Below are 20,398 nucleotides of genomic sequence, written 5' to 3'. Positions count from 1 at the left end.
AAAAACTTCTTCTCCGCAATGCATTTGTGTCTAAAAGTGAAGGCGACTTTAAGGAGATCGGTGTAAGCTTGGTCTATGTAAGCTGGCTTTCCCACGTTCTGTGTTGAGGTGAAGCCCACTGAAACAAATATGCGATGCAAACGGGGCCCGATAACGCTATCGCGTTCCACTCTTAGAGGCGAAGCTTAAGCGCCCTCAAATTGTTTTTTCGTGTTTTTTTTTCTTTGTTGTCTGTAGACAGTGGTTGCTACTCGAAACAGACACTGTGAATAGTGATGCGTAAGCACACTTTAAATACTTCGTAGCTCGGTGTAGAGCATGTTTCCATTTTATTTGTTAGTTTTGATACCCATTCCATTTTCCTTCCTCCATTGCTATAGGAAACCACATGTCTCGTGAAATCTCGATTCTTGCTCTGTCATATTGATCTCCACATGACAGGTCACGTGCTGGGCGGACACTGAGCAAAGGGACTGGCGGCACGGAGCGTTCGCTTGCCAGTGCTGGCTGCGTGACGTAATTCTCTCTTCTTTTTTCTTCCTTCATGCCCAGTATGGTGAGCCATCGCTCTTAGATGGCGCCGCCGTCCTGCAGCGAAGTGTGTGGTGTTCGGCGAGAATGCACGAGCAGCAGCGCCAGTACTAGCACCAGGAGCAGGTCGCAGCCACCGTAAGAAAAATTGGGGATGGTTCCAAAAGAAAGCTTAGCTTTAAAAGATGTTGTGCCCCTTACATATGAAGACATCATGCCTGAAAGTGTTAATTTCACGCACAGGAAGGGCTGACTATGAAGAGTGCTAAAAATGGACGCGGAGTCAGTAATTTCGTTTTTGGATTCTGTGTTTACACGTCCTATAATAAGATTATCTACAATCAAAGAATTATTTTCACGCGACTAGAATAACTCACCAGCTCTAATACCGCAGTTGCTAGGATGCATTACATACATGTCATACATTGTTCGAGCGATACCGCTCTGTACTACCACGTTATATTTACAGTACGTGACTTCGCACGTTTATCTGTGATAAATTTGCGGAAGATGCAATTTGGAGACTTCATTCCGCGTCATGTGTATTAGTTTTCATTTATTGCTTAGAAAGGTAGCGGTGCGAAAGAGAGACTTGCATGTCATTCAACAAATGTAGTCCTTGGAGGTTCAACCCGCAAAAGAAACTCCCAAAAATCATTAGAAAAACTTATAATTTGTCGTACAAATGTTCTCAATGCATTGGGTTTCAGCAAGTATGCAGTAAGATATATCAAAGCATTTGAATTGATGCAATAACGCCACCCTTCGTTGACGTTCTTCAAAGCCTTCGCAACCCTACAGGTAAAATCTCCAGCGATCGCATTTCTGTTTGCGGAACCCCTTGATATGGGTTATATTTTCGTAGTTGATGTATAGCGATACCGGATTGTCGACAGTATATGTTGGCCATGGTTTCTTCGTAGGCAGTTCTGGTACCCTGTAAAAACGAGAGATGCGAATTACACTCACCATATAAAACGTCATAACACCACATGTAAACTAAAAGGAACAACGTAAATCAAAAGTGACGTCCTTTGCAGCTTGTCGTTAGTGTCAAGTTTTCGTAAATTTTGCAATAGGGAGTATACACGTGCGCCATCATTCGCATTTCTCTATTATTTCTCAGACCTCCTATTATTCTTCAGAATAAAAGAAAGCACACTAAATAATGAGAACATATACTACTAGATGGTTGCAGCAATTTTCGAAAGAACCACCGCTACTTAAGAGGACCCTCGGCGGCTGAGATGATGAAGTCGTTGCAGTAAACATGGCATACCAAAAAACACATTAAACTGACCAATGAAGTTGATGATAGAGAAAATTTAGAGGTACACCAAATCGAAAGGCTACCTACTACGCAAAAGTACATCGCAATCTGAACCACAAACGATGATGAACAGTATTCAAAAGTGGCCTCTGGCGTGGCTGTGGACCGGCCGTCGGGATTTACCTCCGAAGATGATGATGCTCGTAGCGGCTGTGATGCGTACGAGGCGAGCTTCGGATACGGTTGGTGTTGATGAGTCACGGACACCCACAGCTGAACTCCCGAAATCGAAATAGACAGGCTAAGGCCCTGCTGGCGCTTCGAAAACAGCTGAGCGCTGCGTGCGTCCCGATAGAGGTTAGAGCCCGCGATGCAAATTACGACCGCTTAAACTCTGCTTCCGGGGTTCTGAAATTCACTAACCATATTGGTCAGTGAATTTCAGCAGCAGGAGACTCGATGCTTGCCGACCCTCCTGCTCGAGTCTCCTGCCGACCCTCCTGCTCGAGACTCGAGCAGGAGGGTCGGCAGGAGACTCGATGCTTGGTCCCGACGACCGATGGCTCCACTCCCGTACCTAGAGTTCTGACAAACGCCTTTCTTCCGGCTGACACTTCCCCGTGTCTCCCCGTTTCTAAGCACTCTTCTACCTTCCATTTTTTAACAGCGGAGCTGTTTAAGAACTTGGTTGCGCTGCGTAGCGCGAAAACTGCCCCTGGCCAATCACGTTACCGCCCGTTGCCTAGCAACCACCTCGCGGAGCGGCATGTGCTTCGCCTTCTCTCCGTGCCGTGCACATTCTGCCTTGAAATGGTACGTTGAGGAGAGAAAAAGAAAATGAGAGGGAGAGAGAGAGGAAAAAAATTACACCATCTATCCATAGGCGAACCCTGAGTAGTATGCGAAGCAGCCATGGTGTCGACTCAAGGTAGTTTTATCAGCTGTATAAACTTGGACATGCAGCAGCACCAGCAACGCGCAGAACTGTTGTTGACGCCGTCGGCGTTTTGCAAGGAACGGCGTTCGCACCGAACGCGCGCGGCGTTGGTGACTGTTGCCGGTGCCTCTGGGCCGTCTACCATCGCGCCTCTAACCTAAGCTGCTTCGCATTATCGTGCGCGGAGCCGGAGGTGTTGCCATTCGTTGCGCAATCCGGAGAGGAGTGTCGGAGAGGAGAGGAGAAATGCCGAGAGGAGACGAGATGAGACAAGGAGAGGAGGGGAAGGAGGGAGGAGAGGAGACAAGGAGAGGAGGGTGAGGAGGATGCGCATGCGCAGTAGGGGTGTGGATTCCGCACGACGGATGGATGGACGGAGGGAGTGGCATAGCCCCGACCATAAAATGCTTCGCTTCTAAAACAAATTGTAGCAGCACCAACGAGGCAACGCGCAGTGCTGCTGCCGACGGCGTCCGCGTTTTCGCGGTTCCCCGCGTTCGCGCCGAACGCGCGCGTAGTCCGTGACTGCAGCCGGCGCCTCTGGCGGCGGCTCGGCAGGTTACGACCAGCCAAGCCCCGGCAAGTGTGGAGGCGCAGCTTGGCCGTGACGTCACCGGGGAGATAAAGCTGTTGACTCTGTGGCGAGTACTAGTAGCCTTGACATGGAACGAGCAAAGAAGATCCGGACACCCGAAGAAGAAGCCGCTCATCTTGAAGCGCCTCGCGCGGCCAAGCGAGAATCTGCGCGTTGGCGGCGAGCCGATTCGGAATTCCGTGCCTAGCAGCACTTAGCATTTCCTAGCAAAACTTACCCAAGCCTAGTAAAACCTGGAAGAAAAGCTAGGTCGATAAGGAGCTCCGCTGTTTACTCCAGCCTTGCACCACTAGTGCAAGCTGCCCACATTTTTTTACTTGCGTCTCTATTCTCTATGTCTGTGTCCCGCCTTGTTGTTGCGGTTACCTCAAAATAAGCTTTGTCTTATGGCGAATTCCATTGGGAGAACAGGAGCAGGGCGCCGCGCAGTGCGGAGTCGGGTGACAGCGCAGTGAGAGCAGGGACACTCGACCCGCCACTGGAATACGGCGTGCATTCAGAGAGCAGGTGGGAGGGGGACGTGTGAGGAGAAATGTACCATGTGACTAAAGCAGTCTAACCATTCTGGGCAGGAGAGCGGCAAAACACGCGTGATCGTCTTGTAATCTGTCGGGCGTAACTGTCACCGTTCGCGGCCACGTACTACATACTTTTGTGCAGCGCCGACGCATCCCACAACGTTTCCGCCTGCGAAGATCATCTGAAACTTCAACTTGAATCTGAAGTTGAGCTCCAGCAGCTTTCGCTGCTGTCACCGTCGAGCGTCTGAAGCACTTTAGCAAGGCGAAGACGCTTTGTTGCCGCTGTCCCCCGTACATCCAACGAGAAGCAAGGCGGACTAGAAATGCCAGGATCTGTCGCTAAATCGCTGCGAAGCTCGCTCGTATCACCGACGTCAAAAACAGCGGTGCCAAAACACCAACTACGCTTGGCTGCCGCCATTGCCACCGCGCGCGCCGGCTGAAGCAAAATAAAAAGAAATGAGGAGGATATGACGGTTTAAGTCACGTGACTTCCTCCGTACTCCGCTTTTCACGCGACAGCAGTTCGGACTGCTCCCGGCTGCTCTCGGCGCAGCGAAACTGCTCTTGTTCTACCACTGGATGACGGCTCTCCCACTCCTGTTCGACCACTGAAACACCTCGCCTCTGGAACGAGCACTTTCAGCGTCTTTTGAGTGCTCCTGTTCTCCCAATTGAATTCGCCATTAGTGTCATCACTCCACACCTCTCCGCCACTGTCGTCTCCTGATTGGTGTCCACCTCTCGTGGCAGCTATCGCTTTTTCCTCTTGTCTTCTTCTGCTGTATCACTTCCAACCTGATTGCGCAGGTATCACATGAGTTACCCTTTTAGATGTTTCTTCTTTTTTCATTTTGTGGAAAAACAAAATGCAGTTGCATTCGAAACAAATGTTTCGCACAACGCACCTGTTAACAAGTACAGACGACGAATTAATGAGGTGATGACTGGGGATGTGGAACTACCGCGCAAATACAATGATTGACGAATAAGAAAACTCGACTGCAAGAAAGAAAGGAGTAGCCGGCTTTCCTCTTCTACCTGGGCAGCGTCCATACATGGTCCATTGCAAAGTATGGCGTGCGGCGGTGTGGTGTGTGGGTGGGGTGGGGTGTGCAGTTGCGAACATGCACTACACCCATTTTAAGATTGTGGCTAGTATCATCTACAAACAATCTGCTTTACCGGAAGCCATTTCATGCTTACATCTACTCTCAATTACGGGAGAGCCAGCAATTTTTAGATTCTGTACTTCCTAACTATGGTGGTCTCAAGGGCTATAATATTGGTCCTTCGTTATTACTGCATACACTAATGGCCTTCCGAACTGCTTGATTGTCTTTCGTGTGCCGAAGCCACCAGGTCATTCGTTTCGCATAAATCACTAGATACGGTAACTTCTGTTTTAAGTCAGGAACGCACGAATGTAACCGCATCATGCCTTAAAAATAACTTAGAGCCATCCCTTTAAAAGGAAGTATGTTATTTTTTCAGCCAACCAAAGTAATTCTTCCGAAACTTCTCCCATATATGTACTTAAATTCTCACAAGACTCTGCCGACTAGCAGCCGCGCTCTTCTTGTCGTCGAACATGATGACGAATTAAACTTCGATTCCACGTCACACGCAAATAATTCCGAACGGGTTTTTACACGTAGGAACGATGGAACCTAGCTTTCAAGACGCAAACACCAGGAGAGAAGTAGACACCGTGTCCGTCTACTTCTCTCCTTGTGTTTGCGTCTTAAAGGCTGGGTTCCAACGTTTCTACAAGTATGTACCAACAGGCCCAGCAAAAGACTCTTTTACACGTAATAGGAGTTCTTTTGAAAGCTAGCCTCTATTTTCACATGCGCATGCTCATGTCCCTGTATTATGCTTTTATCCACAGTCATTCAGGCTATTGCCTACTTTCCTCGCTATTAACTTATCATACTCATATCGCACATCCCTAATGTCTGCCGAATGAGGCGCTTAGAAATATATCTTGCAGTCTTTGGAATGCTTCCTCTGCTGTTATCTAAAGGGAACTTCAGCGTCGGTATTTTGTAGCAATGCCTTTCCGGTAATAATGCCTTTTCGCGCTTATCGCGCTTTGTCAGTGGTCGGAGCGACGGTCCGCTCGCGTTATCAACGGGATCAGCGGGCCGTGAGCGGTGGATGATAAGACTAGTATAGAATAAGTCATAAGGCATCGCTACAAAATCGCAGCCCATATGCTTCTTTTACGGGCCTTAGTTACGCATAACGCGTGGGTTTTTGTGTACCGTATGTTAATAAATAATGGCCTTCATCAGATTATGCACGTACGAGAGATTATGCGCGTACGGGACACTAAAATTTGATATCTCTAAAACTACCTACTTGCAAATTTTTGTAATATTTTGGGTGATTTAACGGTTGGTTCTTCAGCTAGTAAACTTGAGAATTCATCACCTTAATAAAACTATTTCGCCGGTATCTTCACTCAACCATAATTTACTCTTATTATTTCTTAATCTTCTATGGCGCTTTATTTTCCATTTACATTCTTTATGGTAATTTATTTTTTAAAGTCTTTCGCGATGTAGCCGTTTTATACTGTGGCGAATGAAAGTTCTGAATGTATCTGCGCATGCACTGTTCTTGTAATAGATTCACCTGTGCGTCATTTTAATCTTCAGCAGTACACCCGCCGTGGTTGCTCAGTGGCTATGGTGTTGGGCTGCTGAGCACGAGGTCGCGGGAACGAATCCCGGCCACGGCGGCCGCATTTCGATAGGGGCGAAATGCGAAAACACCCGTGTACTCAGATTTAGGTGAACGTTAAAGAACCCCAGGTGGTCCAAATTTCCGGAGTCCCCCACTACGGCGTGCCTCATAATCAGAACTGGTTTTGGAACGTAAAACCCCATAATTTTTTTAATCTTCAGCAGTACAGACTTAATGATTCAATCATTCATATATATGCTACTGATCATGAGAAGGTGACTTACAGGAGAATCAAAATGGCTTGGATTACATATGGCAGGCATTACCAAATCGCCACTGGGAGCTTACCAGTGTTGTTGAAAAGAAAACTGTACAATAAATGCGTTCTACCGGTGCTAACATATGGGGCAGAAACTTTGAGTTCAGCAAGGAAGCTAGAAAACAAGTTATCGACCGCTCAAAGGGTGGTGGAACGAAAAAAGTCGACGTTTATCCCGAAAGGCGAATCATCGATTGCGATAGTGAACTAGTGGGCAGCTGTACGAAGTAAGGAGAGTAGTTTTATCGACCACATAAACTTGTGAACAGTCATACTAACTAAATTAACAAGCATGGTGTCACGCGCGCTCAAGCAAACATGAATGCATCTCACTTGATGACGGCGGAAACTCGCTGTCAAAACGCTGGGGTTAGTAAGTGCGGCAGCAGCAGCAGCAGTGAGCGAGTTGACTTTCGTGCAGCAGCGTGTCGCTACAACGCGAGCTGAGCCACGCAAAAGAAGTGCACGGCACACTGTGCCCTGTCGCAGATGGCTTTCAAAATACAGCGCACGGCCGCCCGGGCCGCCCCGAGTAGAACGCTCTCCTCCCAGAGCGGTCACAGAGCCGCTATCCGACGTTACGGATCTTTCGGACGACACGCGTTCGGCTATAGCGGCTTCCCCTCACCTTCGCGCCCACTCACGCTGTTGCTCACGCCGGCGCTCTTTCCGTGCACGTTCTGCTTCTTCAGTACGGACTATGCGCGTCCTGGCCATAGCAAGACCAAAGTAATACTGCTGATAATGTCGCTGAAGCGATGTAGACGTCACAAGAAAGCGAGGCACATACATTGGGGGGTGCAGAATGACGTTTTATTATTCCGCCATCCAGTCCGGAGCCAAGGAGCACCGCCGGCGCGCAGCAGGCTACCGGGGGGTAAATTTTGTCGGTGCGACTTTTTTCTATACGCACCCTTCCGACCGACGCACGTACTTGCCCGACGCAGTCCTTGCCCAAGGTTAGTTACCTAGGTTATGTAGGGTTTAGTTAGTTACTACCTTGTGGCTGGCGCATCATAGCCGTAGTCGCTCTTGCGCGATTAAACCCTACATAACTAACTTGCTCAAGGTAATTTTTAAGTATAGTCTGCATATCTATTAAATAATTTGGGTAATCTTATTTTTTATGAGATTGTTGCGAATATTTTAAGATTGCCTGATATTCTTTAACATAACATCCATTTTTCACCTGTGCTAAGACACTTTAAACCGATATATATCCACTGCCGAAAATTGTTGTTCTACGCGTCGTTTTGTCCGCACACGCGATCCGCCAGAACCTCGCATATATACAGCTTCGCTGTAAAAATATGCCAATACCACGCACTTTGCGAAACGACGTAAGAGAAGATGTCTGTGCTGTTTGCTTTGATTGACGGTAATTGGCAGCAACGTTGGCAGTTTTGGCAGTGCTTCGGCCTTTAGTGCAATCCGAGCGTGGTGAGCTGATCTTAAACGTTGCCTTGGGTGCGCCACTACTGTTTGTCTGCGTAGTACACAGAACACGCAGCCGGACGTCGTTGCTTGAGACATTGTTCTGCGCCATTGTTGATAACCTCCGAGAAAGTTAGCACTGAAATTGCCTAATGCGGCATGGCATATCGCATCGTGGCAGGAGTGTTAACTTTAATATAGTAATGGGGCTGCAGGTGCGAAAACCACAATCTGGTTATCAGGCACGCCGTAGTGGTGGACACCGAATTAATTTTGACCCCTGGTGTTCTTGAACTTGCACCTAAATCTAAGTGGACGAGCGTGTTTGTATTTTGCCCACGTCAAATGGCGGTTTCCGCGGTCGACATCGAACCCGTGACCTCGAGCAACGCCATAGACGCAAAGCGGTTGCAAAGCTTTTATTCACCTGTATAGTGACTGCGTTGGTTCTACCTATTCTCTGCCTCTTCTCCCTACCTCCTCTCTACCATTCTATCTACCTCATCTCTGGATGGCCGCACGTTAGCACAAAGGTAAGTCCTTCTGCAATGCTTTTGCAGGGGCTCGCGGATAACTACAGCCGTGAAGACGGCATGGTTGCGACGCCCAGGGAGTTCCACAGCCCACTGTACGACGTGATGGAAATCTCCAAATGAACTTCTCGCGTCGCCTTTCCTATCTGCCACGCTCCATCCTGCCAAATTATATGCACACGCTGAACTACCTGCCGACGAGGCGTGCAAGACAGCAGCACCAGCAGCAGCGGAAAAGTCGAAGGAATAGGCATGGAAAGCATCGTTTCAATAAAAAATTGGGAGGACGCGTAAAGGGCAACTCCGGCGATTTTTTTACCATGTCAAGGTAATGGAATATTTAGGTTCCCGAGACCCTCCTGTGACGCGCCTGATCGGAGAATTGCTCCGCAAATTCGAAAATAATTTTAAATAAGCAAAAAAGCGCAAAAACGAAACCGAAACCTTACAAAGCAGCCGAGCGAACCTCTCCGTGTGACGTCACGAGTGTACCCCCGGCGGGGGAGGCGCGCCACGCATGCTGGTCTCGCCCGCGGTGCGAACGAAACCGGCGAAGGGCAGACGCTCATCTGATTCGTGACCGCGCCGGACCTTCGGATGAAATTGTAAGCTGCATCACCTCTTCGGAACAGTAACAGCTATGATTCTGATGAATTCAATAGCCACGAATCGCCGTTCGCATTCGACCCGCCACCACGAGAGCCAGCGCCTATGCGCAACATATCGCGCTGCAACATGAAGACCAAGCGTAACTCTAACCACTGATTTTATACGTGCTGCTTGCTATTTTAGGTGTCCTACCCCTTCTCAGGGATCTGCTTGACATACTCGCTGTAAGATGTGGAGGACGACTTTCCGAATTTGTATCCCGCAAGCACGCAGCTCACAGTCCAAAACACCGATCCGGTGCATTTGTTTACAGCTGCAGGTACATCGACCGCTCATCGTTCGCTTTAGATATAATGCTAGCCGCTCATCAGTGTCATCAATTAATGTCAGAACATAGCAAAACACGCCGATTTTGTGCACGTAAGCATAATTGCGCGTTGCATCTGAGTTGCGCTGATATAAGCGACCACACACCTTCGAAAACAGCGAGCGGGAGGCCATGGTACGGGAGCGCTGTTATGCTGCCTGCTTATCGTTCTTCGTATTCTCTTCACGCACACAATGTGTCCCATAAGTAGATACAGACGAGAACTTTGCGCGTATGATCGTTCATTTAGAGAAAGCATAGTTTTCGCGCGGAAACGACGATGTGACCCCATTGGCAGCTGAACGAGGTTGTTGTTTACGATGCGGTATTGAAGGGGGTATCCGCTTGCTGACAATTTAGGGTATACGAGGCAAACAGTGCACTTTGCAAGCTAAATAATGAGTCAGCACAACAATTATTACGTAAAAATATACCCATGTACGTAGTCAGATTTAATTTACGGAAGCGCCGGTGAGTGCGACTGGCCGCCTTCGAGAACGGCAACGTACGGATGTTGATAGCGCGTCATGTGGTCGCTAAAAGTTTTCTGCGTGTGCACTGTACGAAATGAGGAATAGTTTATTCCAAATCCGTATGGTCAAAACTGAACTACAGAAGCAGTTTTCTTCATCCTAATAGCTTAATTAACTTCAGGTCAGTCGCTCAGGTCCGCCAGTAGTAGGTGCACGAACTCGGCGACTGTGTTATAGGCTTAACCTTGGCTGAACGCGATCGGCATCGGCTCAAACTGCGTGTGCGGATGGCGAGGGCTGAAGTTCGTGGAGCCAACAACGCAACACCATTTACCACCCCCCATCACTTGCCCGCGTCCACAGGAAAGAAACTTCTCGCGACAGCAACTTCTCATGCCAAGCACTCGCTCACGATCGTCGACTCCTCCGCGCTCTCGTCGCTGTCGTCTGCATGATCCCCGCATGCTCCGCGTGGAATATTCCTGACGTCACTCACAATGTGGCCTGTAACTGAGGAGGAGGTAAGGTAGGGTATTCGAGGCAGTTAATTAAATTCATTTGTAAAAAATCTGTGCAACTCTCAAACCTGCTTTTTTGAGGACACTGACGGAATTGTGCAGAGTAACGTACCCTGCGAATTTCATCGACATCCGTTGACATCGAAAAATCACCGGAGTTGCCCTTTAAGCTTCCATTTTAAGAGTGGAACGAGATAGCATTCAAGGATCCCTGACTGCTACTCATGGTTCCCGACGACTGCAGCTTATGCAACCGTAATGGTTACTGGCAAACACTGGCGGCGAAGGCTGTCCACGTAGGCGAGCTTTCTTGTGGAAACGCGGCCTTTTGCCTGGGTCGATCCCGGAGATGGTGCACAACCGCACCAAAAAAATTACATCATTTTCCGGTTTCCGTATTTGTTTCGCACTTTTAATATTTCAGTCTGGGAAGATTTAACATAAACGGCATGCGCTGTGGGTGTTTTGTTTCATGACATTTGTTTGCGGATTGTCATTCTCAAAACTCCGAGGAATAGCTTTGCCAAGAATGCAAGACAAGGTATGAGCTACACTAATGATAGAATGGTGTGGCATACCTAAACGTGGTTGGGGATGATTTTCTCGGCCACGGGCGCCATTGCCGACGCCGGATTTTCTGCAACATGGGGCCCTAAACGCTATCGCGTTAAAATGGAGCTGGGCAGGCCATGTAATAATACGTACGGCTTATAACCGGTGGACCATTAGAGTTACAGAATCGGTGCCAAGGGAAGGGAAGTGCAGTCGAATATGGCGGGAAATTAGGTAGGATTATGAAACGAGAAAATTTGCAGGCGCAAGTTGGAATCATCTGCCGCAAGACAGGGCTAATTGGTCATCACTGGGAGTGAGTGCACACATAAATAGGCTGATGTTAATAATAATGTTATTCGTTACATGTTTCTGTTATACTGTGTAAGTGTTTGTGCTTTTCTCTGGCTGTTCTCTAGTATGTCACACTTCTACTGCGGCCACTAATAAATTAACTGTACGAAATTCTTATGAGGTCCTGATTCATCGTTATAAACTGTCACATGCCATCACAAAGTAGGTGATAGAATGAGTCCAAGTACTATTTACTCGTTGTCATTGAGACAACAGGCTCAGTGTTATCACTTTGAGACATCGTTTTGTAAAACCTTTCCGTCCTTGTTACTTCGGTTCTAATCACAATAAAGGCTGCCTGACAGACTGAGTGAAAACAAAAGATGTTTTCACGGGTTATTTTCGTATGAGGAAATCGTCTGTGATATCTTTGCAAAACTAGCACCGTTTTAGTATTGTGGACTCCCTGCACAAATTTTCAGTCGGGACGGCCTAGACGCATCCGACACAAGTGTCCAAAAATTGTCGGCCCTCGTCAGCAATGGTGGTCATCAAATGGGTCCAAAGCCCCTTCTTATTCGCAACATCTGACATATTACCGTATTTACACGTAAATAACGCGACCAGGAATATAACGCTAGGGGGGACATTCAGGGTCTCAGAAAAGTAAAAAAAGATGTATACATATTACATTTATAACGCGAACTGCTGTCACAAGGAGACATGAAAGGACGCATAAAAGCAGGTTCCCCAGGGGCCTGTTTCATAGTTACTGCCACCAGCCGTCATAAAATAGGTGATAGAACGAGTGCAAGCACAATGTACTCGTTGTCACTGCTGATGTGTTTCTCAGTTTCAGCGAGGACGGCGTCGTCTTCAATGCCACAAAAGTTATTGTACAGGCAGCACTTAAGAAATTTCCGAGACGAAATAGAACACGGCAAAGCTTCCACGCGCTGAGCGATGATCCACCGCATGACTTCAAAGACCGCTAGCGAGGCAAGCATCCACAACAGGGCTAATCGTCCTGCTCAAGATTGAGATTATTACGCCGTAACCACACTGATGTGGCACTAACAACGGTCTAAATGAGAAGAAGACAGCGCCAAATGCAAAGTGGTAACACACAGCACACCCGCTCTTGCGCGAGGGAAAGTGGCAGTGCTAGAAGAACAACGTGTATTATTTGTATCGCTAACCCGAATATAACGTGAGGCCCATTCCGATGCCAGACATTTCCTGGGAAAAAGGCTCTGGTTATTTCGTACAAATACGCTAATTAACCAACCCACTCTTCGAAGCGTCACATGATGCCGCACTCACCCTGTCTCAGCGAAGGTCTTCAGCGCCGTCAAGACAACTTCGGACACAACAGCATCTTCAGCATCGAAGCGGTCGTGGTCAATAAGAGGAGCTCCGAAGATAAAGCTGATGTCGGAACCGTGCGGTGACCCCATCCAGGAAGGAAACGGGTTTTTAGATGGCTTGTGACCAAAGACGTAGGAGTACAGGGTCTGACCACGCTCCACATGCTTCTCTGCCGTGAAGTGCATGGGGCAGATGAACGTGGAGTCGGAAAGGTAGTCAACATAGCCGCGCCTCAAGGACGCTTTGTCCTCAGCATCACCTGTGTACATTTCCAGCATCCCCGCAGAGTCTATCTTGAGCCACGAAAATATGTTCTCCTGCAGGTAGTGTCTAAATCTTTTCTCTTCCAGGCCTTCCACATCATCTAGAAGCAGCTCGCTTCTGAGGGGATACATGAGCGCTAGCGCGCCTTCGTCCTCAGTGACTCCTAGGACGATGTCGACTGCATGAAAGAATCCCTTGCTGATTGCGACGGTGGGTACCTTCGGCAGAAATTCGTTGTGGTATGTTGGCAAGAACGGAAATACCTTGGGCGCCAGGGCTTCGCTTGCCGCGAGCTGGATTTCGTCGGCGCTCTTGGTCCTCAGGCAGTCGATTACTGCTTCCGGGTTGGAAGCCAAGCTACGGTCGCCACCCGAACAGCCTACAACTGCGGCAGCCGTGTCGCCTTTGCTGATACTCTCATGTGTGGCATCAAAAAAATCCAAAGTGTGCAAGTTTCCGCTCATCATGTACGCCCTCTGGAAGAGACCGCGGCTCATGGGAGACAACATGTGCGCATGGACACTCATTGCGCCTGCACTCTCTCCAAGTAAAGTAACTCTGGATGGGTCCCCACCGAACTCGCGGATGTTCTCCTGTACCCACTTTAGAGCCAGGCTTTGATCCATAAGGCCCATGTTTCCAGGGGCTTCTGGGCTGTTTGCGTTAAGGAAACCCAAAAGTCCCAGCCGGTAATTCATTGAGACGACGACGAGGCCAGTCTTGGCAGCAATTGCAGTCCCAGTGTAGTTCCCATAGCTCGCGCAGCCGGTCGTGAAGCCGCCTCCGTAAATCCACACTACCACTGGCACAAGGTCTTCGTCGCACACAGCTGGACTCCAGATGTTCAAGTGCAGGCAGTCTTCTGTGTATTCGATCTCACTGGCCATGATACTGCTAAACCGGACCTGCAAATTAAGACAGAGCCCATAATTGAATTTCTTTTTGTCGGGCAGGAATACCAGCGTTTCTATTATGAACACACCACAGCACACCATTCATCGTAAATGTACCACCCGCTTCTTGGTAGATCGCCCGTTGTAGTTATGTGCCGTAGTATGGAAATCATAATCCTTATCAACACGCGGTGATCCTCTCAAAGAGATAGTTGGCGTTTATACGATATGTAAAAACCGTTTTTTGGCCAATTCCCTGTTGTGGGCACGTGCCATAGTATGATAATCATCATAATAATCAACATTTGCCCATCATCTGAAAGGGATAGTTTGTGTTGGCACGAGAGTAGCATATGTGCGTTTGTGGCCTAATGATTAGAGCATCTGATGGCTGTGCAGACGGGTTGCAAGTTGCAGTCATGGCTATGCCGTTATTCACACTAACCTACCATGTTCGACATCTTTAGGTTTGAAGGTACGTCCTGGCATCCACTAAGCAAACAGACGATAAAGCCAAGGAATCCATGCACAGCAGTGCACTGATGCGATTAGCATCCTTAGAATACTTGAAACCCTTTCCGTGAGCTATCTATCGGCGTCTCTAACTGTCTTACAGCTATCTGGGGCCACTGGGTAGTCGAGTGCCTAATGGGTAGAGCATCCGGCTGCTGTGGTGAGGGAAAACATGGTGTGATGAGTAGTGCGCGACACAATGCGGTGACTTTTGTGGTGCGCGACACGGTGCGGTGATGCGCGACGGTGATATTTGTGGTGTGCGACAAGGTGCGTTGCATTTCAAACAAGAAGCAGACGACAAGGAGAGCGCGCGCCGCTCTACCGCGCCGCGCCGAAAACGACGACGCCGAAGACCGTCCGGCGCGTGAACACGCGGCGCAAGAAAACAAATCAAAAGAAAAACCCAATCCAATCACAAAAGAACACGGAGCCTCGAGCACCCAATGAGAAGTCGACGAATCGACCAGAGCAGCAGAAAAAGGAGCCGCGCTGGCAGTAGGGAGAGGAGTTCCAGAAGCAACACCAGGACAAGGTCGGCCACCGGATCGGGAGCTGAAGACGGCCGTCGGGTTCCGGACCCGAGCCACCAGGACTTCACCCGGCCGGGGCCTCCTGCCAACCCGTTCCTGGGAGTCGCCACTCTTCCTGATCATAAACAGCTGCCCGAGGCCGGCAAGCGACTGTGCCCGTGGGCAGGACGGGAGCTGTCGGGCTACGGGCCCGAGCTCCACGACCAGCTGCCCGGCCAGGACGCCGCCGCCGTCAACCCCTGCTGCCAAGTCGCCTGCCTTCCCGGGCATCGCCACCCTGCCCGATTGTCAACTGCTGCTGCCCGAGGCCGGTGAGCGTCTCCGCCCGTGGGCAGAGCGAGAGCTGTCGGGCTACGGGCCCGAGCTCTACGACCAGCTGCCCGGCCAGGACGCCGCCGCCGTCAACCCGTGCTGCCGAGCCGCCTGTATTCTCCCACCGAGCCAGAGTTGCCACGCTCTGGTAGCCTGTACGACGTTCCGACAGCGACCTTTTGGTGAGACAAACAACGCTTCTATCGTCGTCTCCGCTTCGCCGCATAGAGACTCTAGTGCATACTCACACCGCAGCCTGCCCGAACTTGCCCGACATCAGTAAGCGTTCTAGCCACATGTGTGTTGTATTATGAGTTCTTTTTGAGTGTTTATTTTATGGGTTTTTTTTTCTCGTTCTAGTTACATTAAACGTCAAAACAGTTACAGAACCGCCAAAAAACATTAACACAAAAGAACCTGCTCATCACACATGGGTATCCGCGAATGGGACGTCAGGTATGGGCCACTCTACAGTGAACCTCATTGATGCTATCTTGGATCACTTGGTAAATGGCCCAGGGAATGTGACGCTCTTCAATGACAGAAATGTTCTTCGTATTATTTGCGCTGAATTAAATGATTTCATGAGTAATCAGTTTTAGATAGTTCGGCAAGCCAATTACTGATTATTTGTATGCCATACTATTTTTACACTTCTCTCTCCTGTATACATTCCTTCGGCCACGGGACCGACTTTTCTCGGTATAATACCACTAGCGTTGCGTTGAAGTAACTGACAACTATTTCTATCCTGCTGAGGTTTTCTTTCGGGGAGGAATCTTTTCAATCCTCATTGACTGTCTCTAGGTTTTTTTATTGTGCCTCTCCAACTGTGCAACAATGGAGAAATAAGCACTTCCCATTTAAAGATGTCTCGGAAGTAATGGCCGAACATATGAGATCGCACTGGTCATTGAGTTTAGCCCCAAAAATCCTATTATATCATTTATTTTACTCTGCGGAGTTTGATATCTCAGAGAAACACAGAAAGTTGTTTTGAAAAAAGACAGATAAGTCGGCCTTGTTGTCTCAAAAACTTCCAATGTAAGCGTGGTACTCCTACTGCAAGGACCACAGCGTTTTTTATAAGCTCAGTGAGGTATCACTCTTGTGATTTGGCTCGCTGCTGCTTCATCACAGATGTCTTTAGCGTAGCGCAACAAGTACATGAAGTACACTAGCGCCTACGCCAACGCATGTGTAAGCAAGAGGCCATTGGCACTGCCAAAGACATGGATTGTTTCCAGTCGTGACTGTTTCGTTTGTTTACCTAAGCTTTTTCGTTTTTCGTCGTTTTTTTTTTTTACTGTAAGCCTTCCTTTCCTCACAGTGTAGATGCACAGAGGTCTGTGAAGTGCAGGCTGTATAAGTGTAGTTCTTTAGCGCAAATAAATCTTTGTTCGACGTGGCGCTGCGTGTGTATCTTGTTGTTCCTCTGCATCTATGTATTAGTTAGCTGCACTAAAAGCCTTCATGATTAATCAGCTTTCTATAGTTCGGCAATCCACTTACTGATTGGAGGAGGAAATAAACTTTATTGAAGACAAGGGGAGGGGGGGGAGCCGAGGTCAGGCAGAGGGGGCTAGAGTGGCGTCCAGCTGGCCGCGACCTTCGCCACCCAGTCCGCCAGCCCGGCTTGGGTTTGAGCGTTAGTAGATTTTAGTACGGAGTCCCACGCCTCCTGTGAGGGAGCTTGCCGTAGCAGATTTCTTGGGGGAGGATTATTCCTACAACCCCATAGAATATGATTCTGATCAGCTGGATCTGTGTCGCAATATTTACATTTTGAATTATAGTCGCCTTTGGATAGATAAGATAGAATTATTTCTATGCCTAATAATTTTTGCGCAATAACATAATTTTTGGTATGAATTTACGTTCAATAGCCAAATAGAAAGATGGCTAACTTGTAATTTCTTTTTATGTGGAATGGTGTTTCGTCATTGTGGAATTGTGAAGTGAAATTGTCTTTACCTGCGAGCAAGCTGTCCGCCTGTTTGTTGCATCCAGAATTCCATCCCAAGGCTTCGCAGGCTTGGGCGGAAGAAATCGAAGTCGGCCCACCGGTGGCTGCGCGAATGGGATGCCCCGGTACTCTTCAACCTTTCGCCCCAGCATCTCGAGCTGGTTTCCTCTGACTCGCCCCAAGCGGGTCGTTTTCTCCACGTCGTACGCATGGCCGCAGCTCGCAGCCGCTCCCAACAGGAGCAGCAGGTAACCCCATGTCAGGCCCATTTCGCAGGTCTGCTCGTCACGTTGTCTGCTGCAGGTAGCTAGAGTAGGGAGAAATTGAAATTTTTCTCACAGCGCATCCTCCTAACTCTTCGCGCTAACTGAAGACTGCACAATAAACTAACTTTGCGGCACAGTCCCTTCTTCTACCTAAAGAGTAAACAGAAAATTTTCGTTCTTCAATTTCTGCAAGCTACTTTTCGAACAAGTCGCAGGTGGATACGTATTATAAATACGATTACGTGCGTAATCACTGCCAAAGTGAATACGATTTTTGTACTAAAATAAACTGACACCTAATGGAATGTGACCGTGTATGATCAGTGTATATAAGTACGCACGAGTGGTTCGAAGTAGCACATCGGAACTCTCTGGTATGGTATGATATTAGAACTATTTAGGCAATGCCATATGTCATTCCAGTAGGCTCAAGCTCTATCGCTTCATATTATTACTCGGGCTAATCTCCTGCAGGTAGTGAATACGTCGCAGCCGGAAATGCGACAGTTATCAGGGACACATTAAGGTTTATATCTACTGCTTCGAAGAAGGACAGGGGGCTCAGGAAGCCATTGGCCCAGACATCTATTACGCATTACAAAGACGTCACACCTTTTCTAAGCACGTGTGTCGCAAGACCATTTCCTTGTCAACTGCACGCCACCTTCACCATCGTATCACTGCAAGAAGGACTTTCGGCTAAAACTCATTGTTTATAGTCTGCCGTCGTTACTCCTTTGGCCATTTATACAGTGGCTTGTATGTTGTAGCTAAGGGAAGTCGGTTGATAATGGTACGTTCGGTGAACCCTTATGTACCGTACTCGAATGAGCCCTTGTGTTCAGAAAGATTCAGTCCTGCCACCTCTACTACTGTCAATATTTGCCAATAATATAAATACTTTGATCAACAACAAAGGCTTAGTATTGAGGACAGCATCCCAACGCATCCGGCTGAGATATGTTGCTGTGTGACACTGATGCTTGTAAACGACAGCTCCCAGCTTCGGGGAATCCTGAGTAAACATTTATACATTGCGTTGTTTGTCAGATAACCCGTTGTTCAAGATTATTCGGTGATGTATGGTACGGGGCTCCACACTTCGGAGTGTTGTTCTTTTTTAGAACCCACTGCGCTAGTTCCCGGCGCTCTTGCGTGGTTGAACATTACGATATAGTACACATTTGCATCAATATTCAAGACGTGCCCGACGTATTTCGGCATTCATTTCGTTTCCATAGAATTTGGATGTCTTCCCGATAGTGTCACCGTGTATTATTGAGGTGAGTGAATTCTTCCTAGTGAGCAAAGAAAAAAGTCGCAGCTTCCCCCGAAAGGCGAAGCATCGATTGCGATAGGAAATTAGTAGACGGCTATACGAAATGAGGATAGTAGTTTTATCGGCCATATAAAGTTGTAAATATTCGCTTACTAACTAAATATACAAGCACGGTTTCACGCGCGCACAGGTAAACATGAACACATCTCGCTCGATGACCGCGGGAGCTCGTCAAAACGCTGGAGTGATAAAGCGAAACAGAAGCAGCGAGCAAATTGACCTTCGCGCTGGCTCTTGCTTCAACGCGAACTAAACGTCGAAAGCGCAGCGCATATATACCGGCACGCGGCGAACGCACTTTGGCCCATCGAAGATCGCTTTGAAGATGAGGCTCCCGCGGGCGCACACTTCGGCCACGTCGCTGATCGCTTGCAAGATAGCTCCGTGAGCAGCAGCCGCGTAAGCAAAACGCACCCTCAGCGCCCCCTCCCCCCTCCCGCCTCCGTCGCCTCCTCCCCGTTCCTCGCGTGTGAACGAAGAGCGTGCGTTTCCAGCCGCCTTCTTCTCTCGCGTGCGCGAGATTAAGCTGCGGTTGCCGGCTCACCCTCGCAAGCTTTCACTCGCGCGCACGTCGCGCGGCGATGATTTTATCGCCGTTGGACTTTATACGGAGCATCACTACGACGGCGACGGTGACGCCGACAGCAAAAATGCGCTTGGAGTATCCATATAATTGCTATCGCAGTAAAGACTACGCAGCTGGAGCGGCATTCTTTTCTATATTGTTATAGTGGAGAGTACAAAGCTTTACTAACCAGCACGCTTGAATAATGAGCAACTTTTTATAAGAAGCAATGCTGCCAACGTGGTGAAATCACTCTCGCATAAGTTTTCTTGCAAGCTACAGCCAGACCAGAAAACAACCTCAATGCCTGACAAGGAAATAGCCGAGATATGCTATACATACTAAAACATGTGCTCAACATATGTTTGTGTGTCGAGCATATGGATATGCTCAACGTACGATCAACATATGAAAATATAGTGTGAGAATCCGTCACGTGGGAGGTGATATGCTTTCTTCGCCAGAGAGCTGAAATGAATAGCTAACAGATGGGCAAGTGCTCAAGCTGCAGTAATAACTGTGTTTTACGGTATCCACTACACATCCTGCTTTTTGTGTAAATCATCCTATATATTACAATACATGATAATATTGACACGTATACATGCTTATCTTTCATCGGTGGCCGCTTTCCACCGGCTAACAAATGTTAAACGTTATCGCTCGGCGCAGGACGCGCCTGTATCGGAAGTTTCTAGAACGTTATCGATGCTTCTTTCCGTTGCCTGTTTTCAC

General features: G+C 48.4%; 1 protein-coding gene across 1 annotated transcript; it reads right to left on the bottom strand.

Annotated features, from left to right (window-relative positions):
* Nucleotides 1–1,257: 1,257 nt before the first annotated feature.
* Nucleotides 1,258–17,794, bottom strand: LOC119463506 (acetylcholinesterase). The gene is made up of 3 exons (XM_049655660.1): nt 17,502–17,794; nt 12,968–14,181; nt 1,258–1,468 (listed from the first exon to the last, which is right to left on the bottom strand). Exons 1-3 carry the CDS (start codon nt 17,760–17,762, stop codon nt 1,327–1,329), a joined length of 1,617 nt encoding a protein of 538 aa, XP_049511617.1. The 5' UTR covers nt 17,763–17,794; the 3' UTR covers nt 1,258–1,326.
* Nucleotides 17,795–20,398: the final 2,604 nt, after the last annotated feature.

This window comes from Dermacentor silvarum, chromosome 9 (assembly GCF_013339745.2).
Source record: "Dermacentor silvarum isolate Dsil-2018 chromosome 9, BIME_Dsil_1.4, whole genome shotgun sequence".
NCBI lineage: Eukaryota > Metazoa > Arthropoda > Arachnida > Ixodida > Ixodidae > Dermacentor > Dermacentor silvarum.
The sequence above is the reverse complement of the archived record's forward strand: the minus strand, read 5'-3'. Positions and strand labels throughout refer to the sequence as shown.

Excerpts from the sequence above, each read along its gene's own strand:
- LOC119463506 (XM_049655660.1), bottom strand. The coding sequence starts at position 17,762 with ATGGGCCTGACATGGGGTTACCTGCTGCTCCTGTTGGGAGCGGCTGCG. Across the intron at positions 14,182-17,501 it reads GGCGGACAGCTTGCTCGCAG|GTCCGGTTTAGCAGTATCAT; the intron begins GTAAAGACAATT and ends CTTAATTTGCAG. Across the intron at positions 1,469-12,967 it reads AAGACCTTCGCTGAGACAGG|GGTACCAGAACTGCCTACGA; the intron begins GTGAGTGCGGCA and ends TCGTTTTTACAG.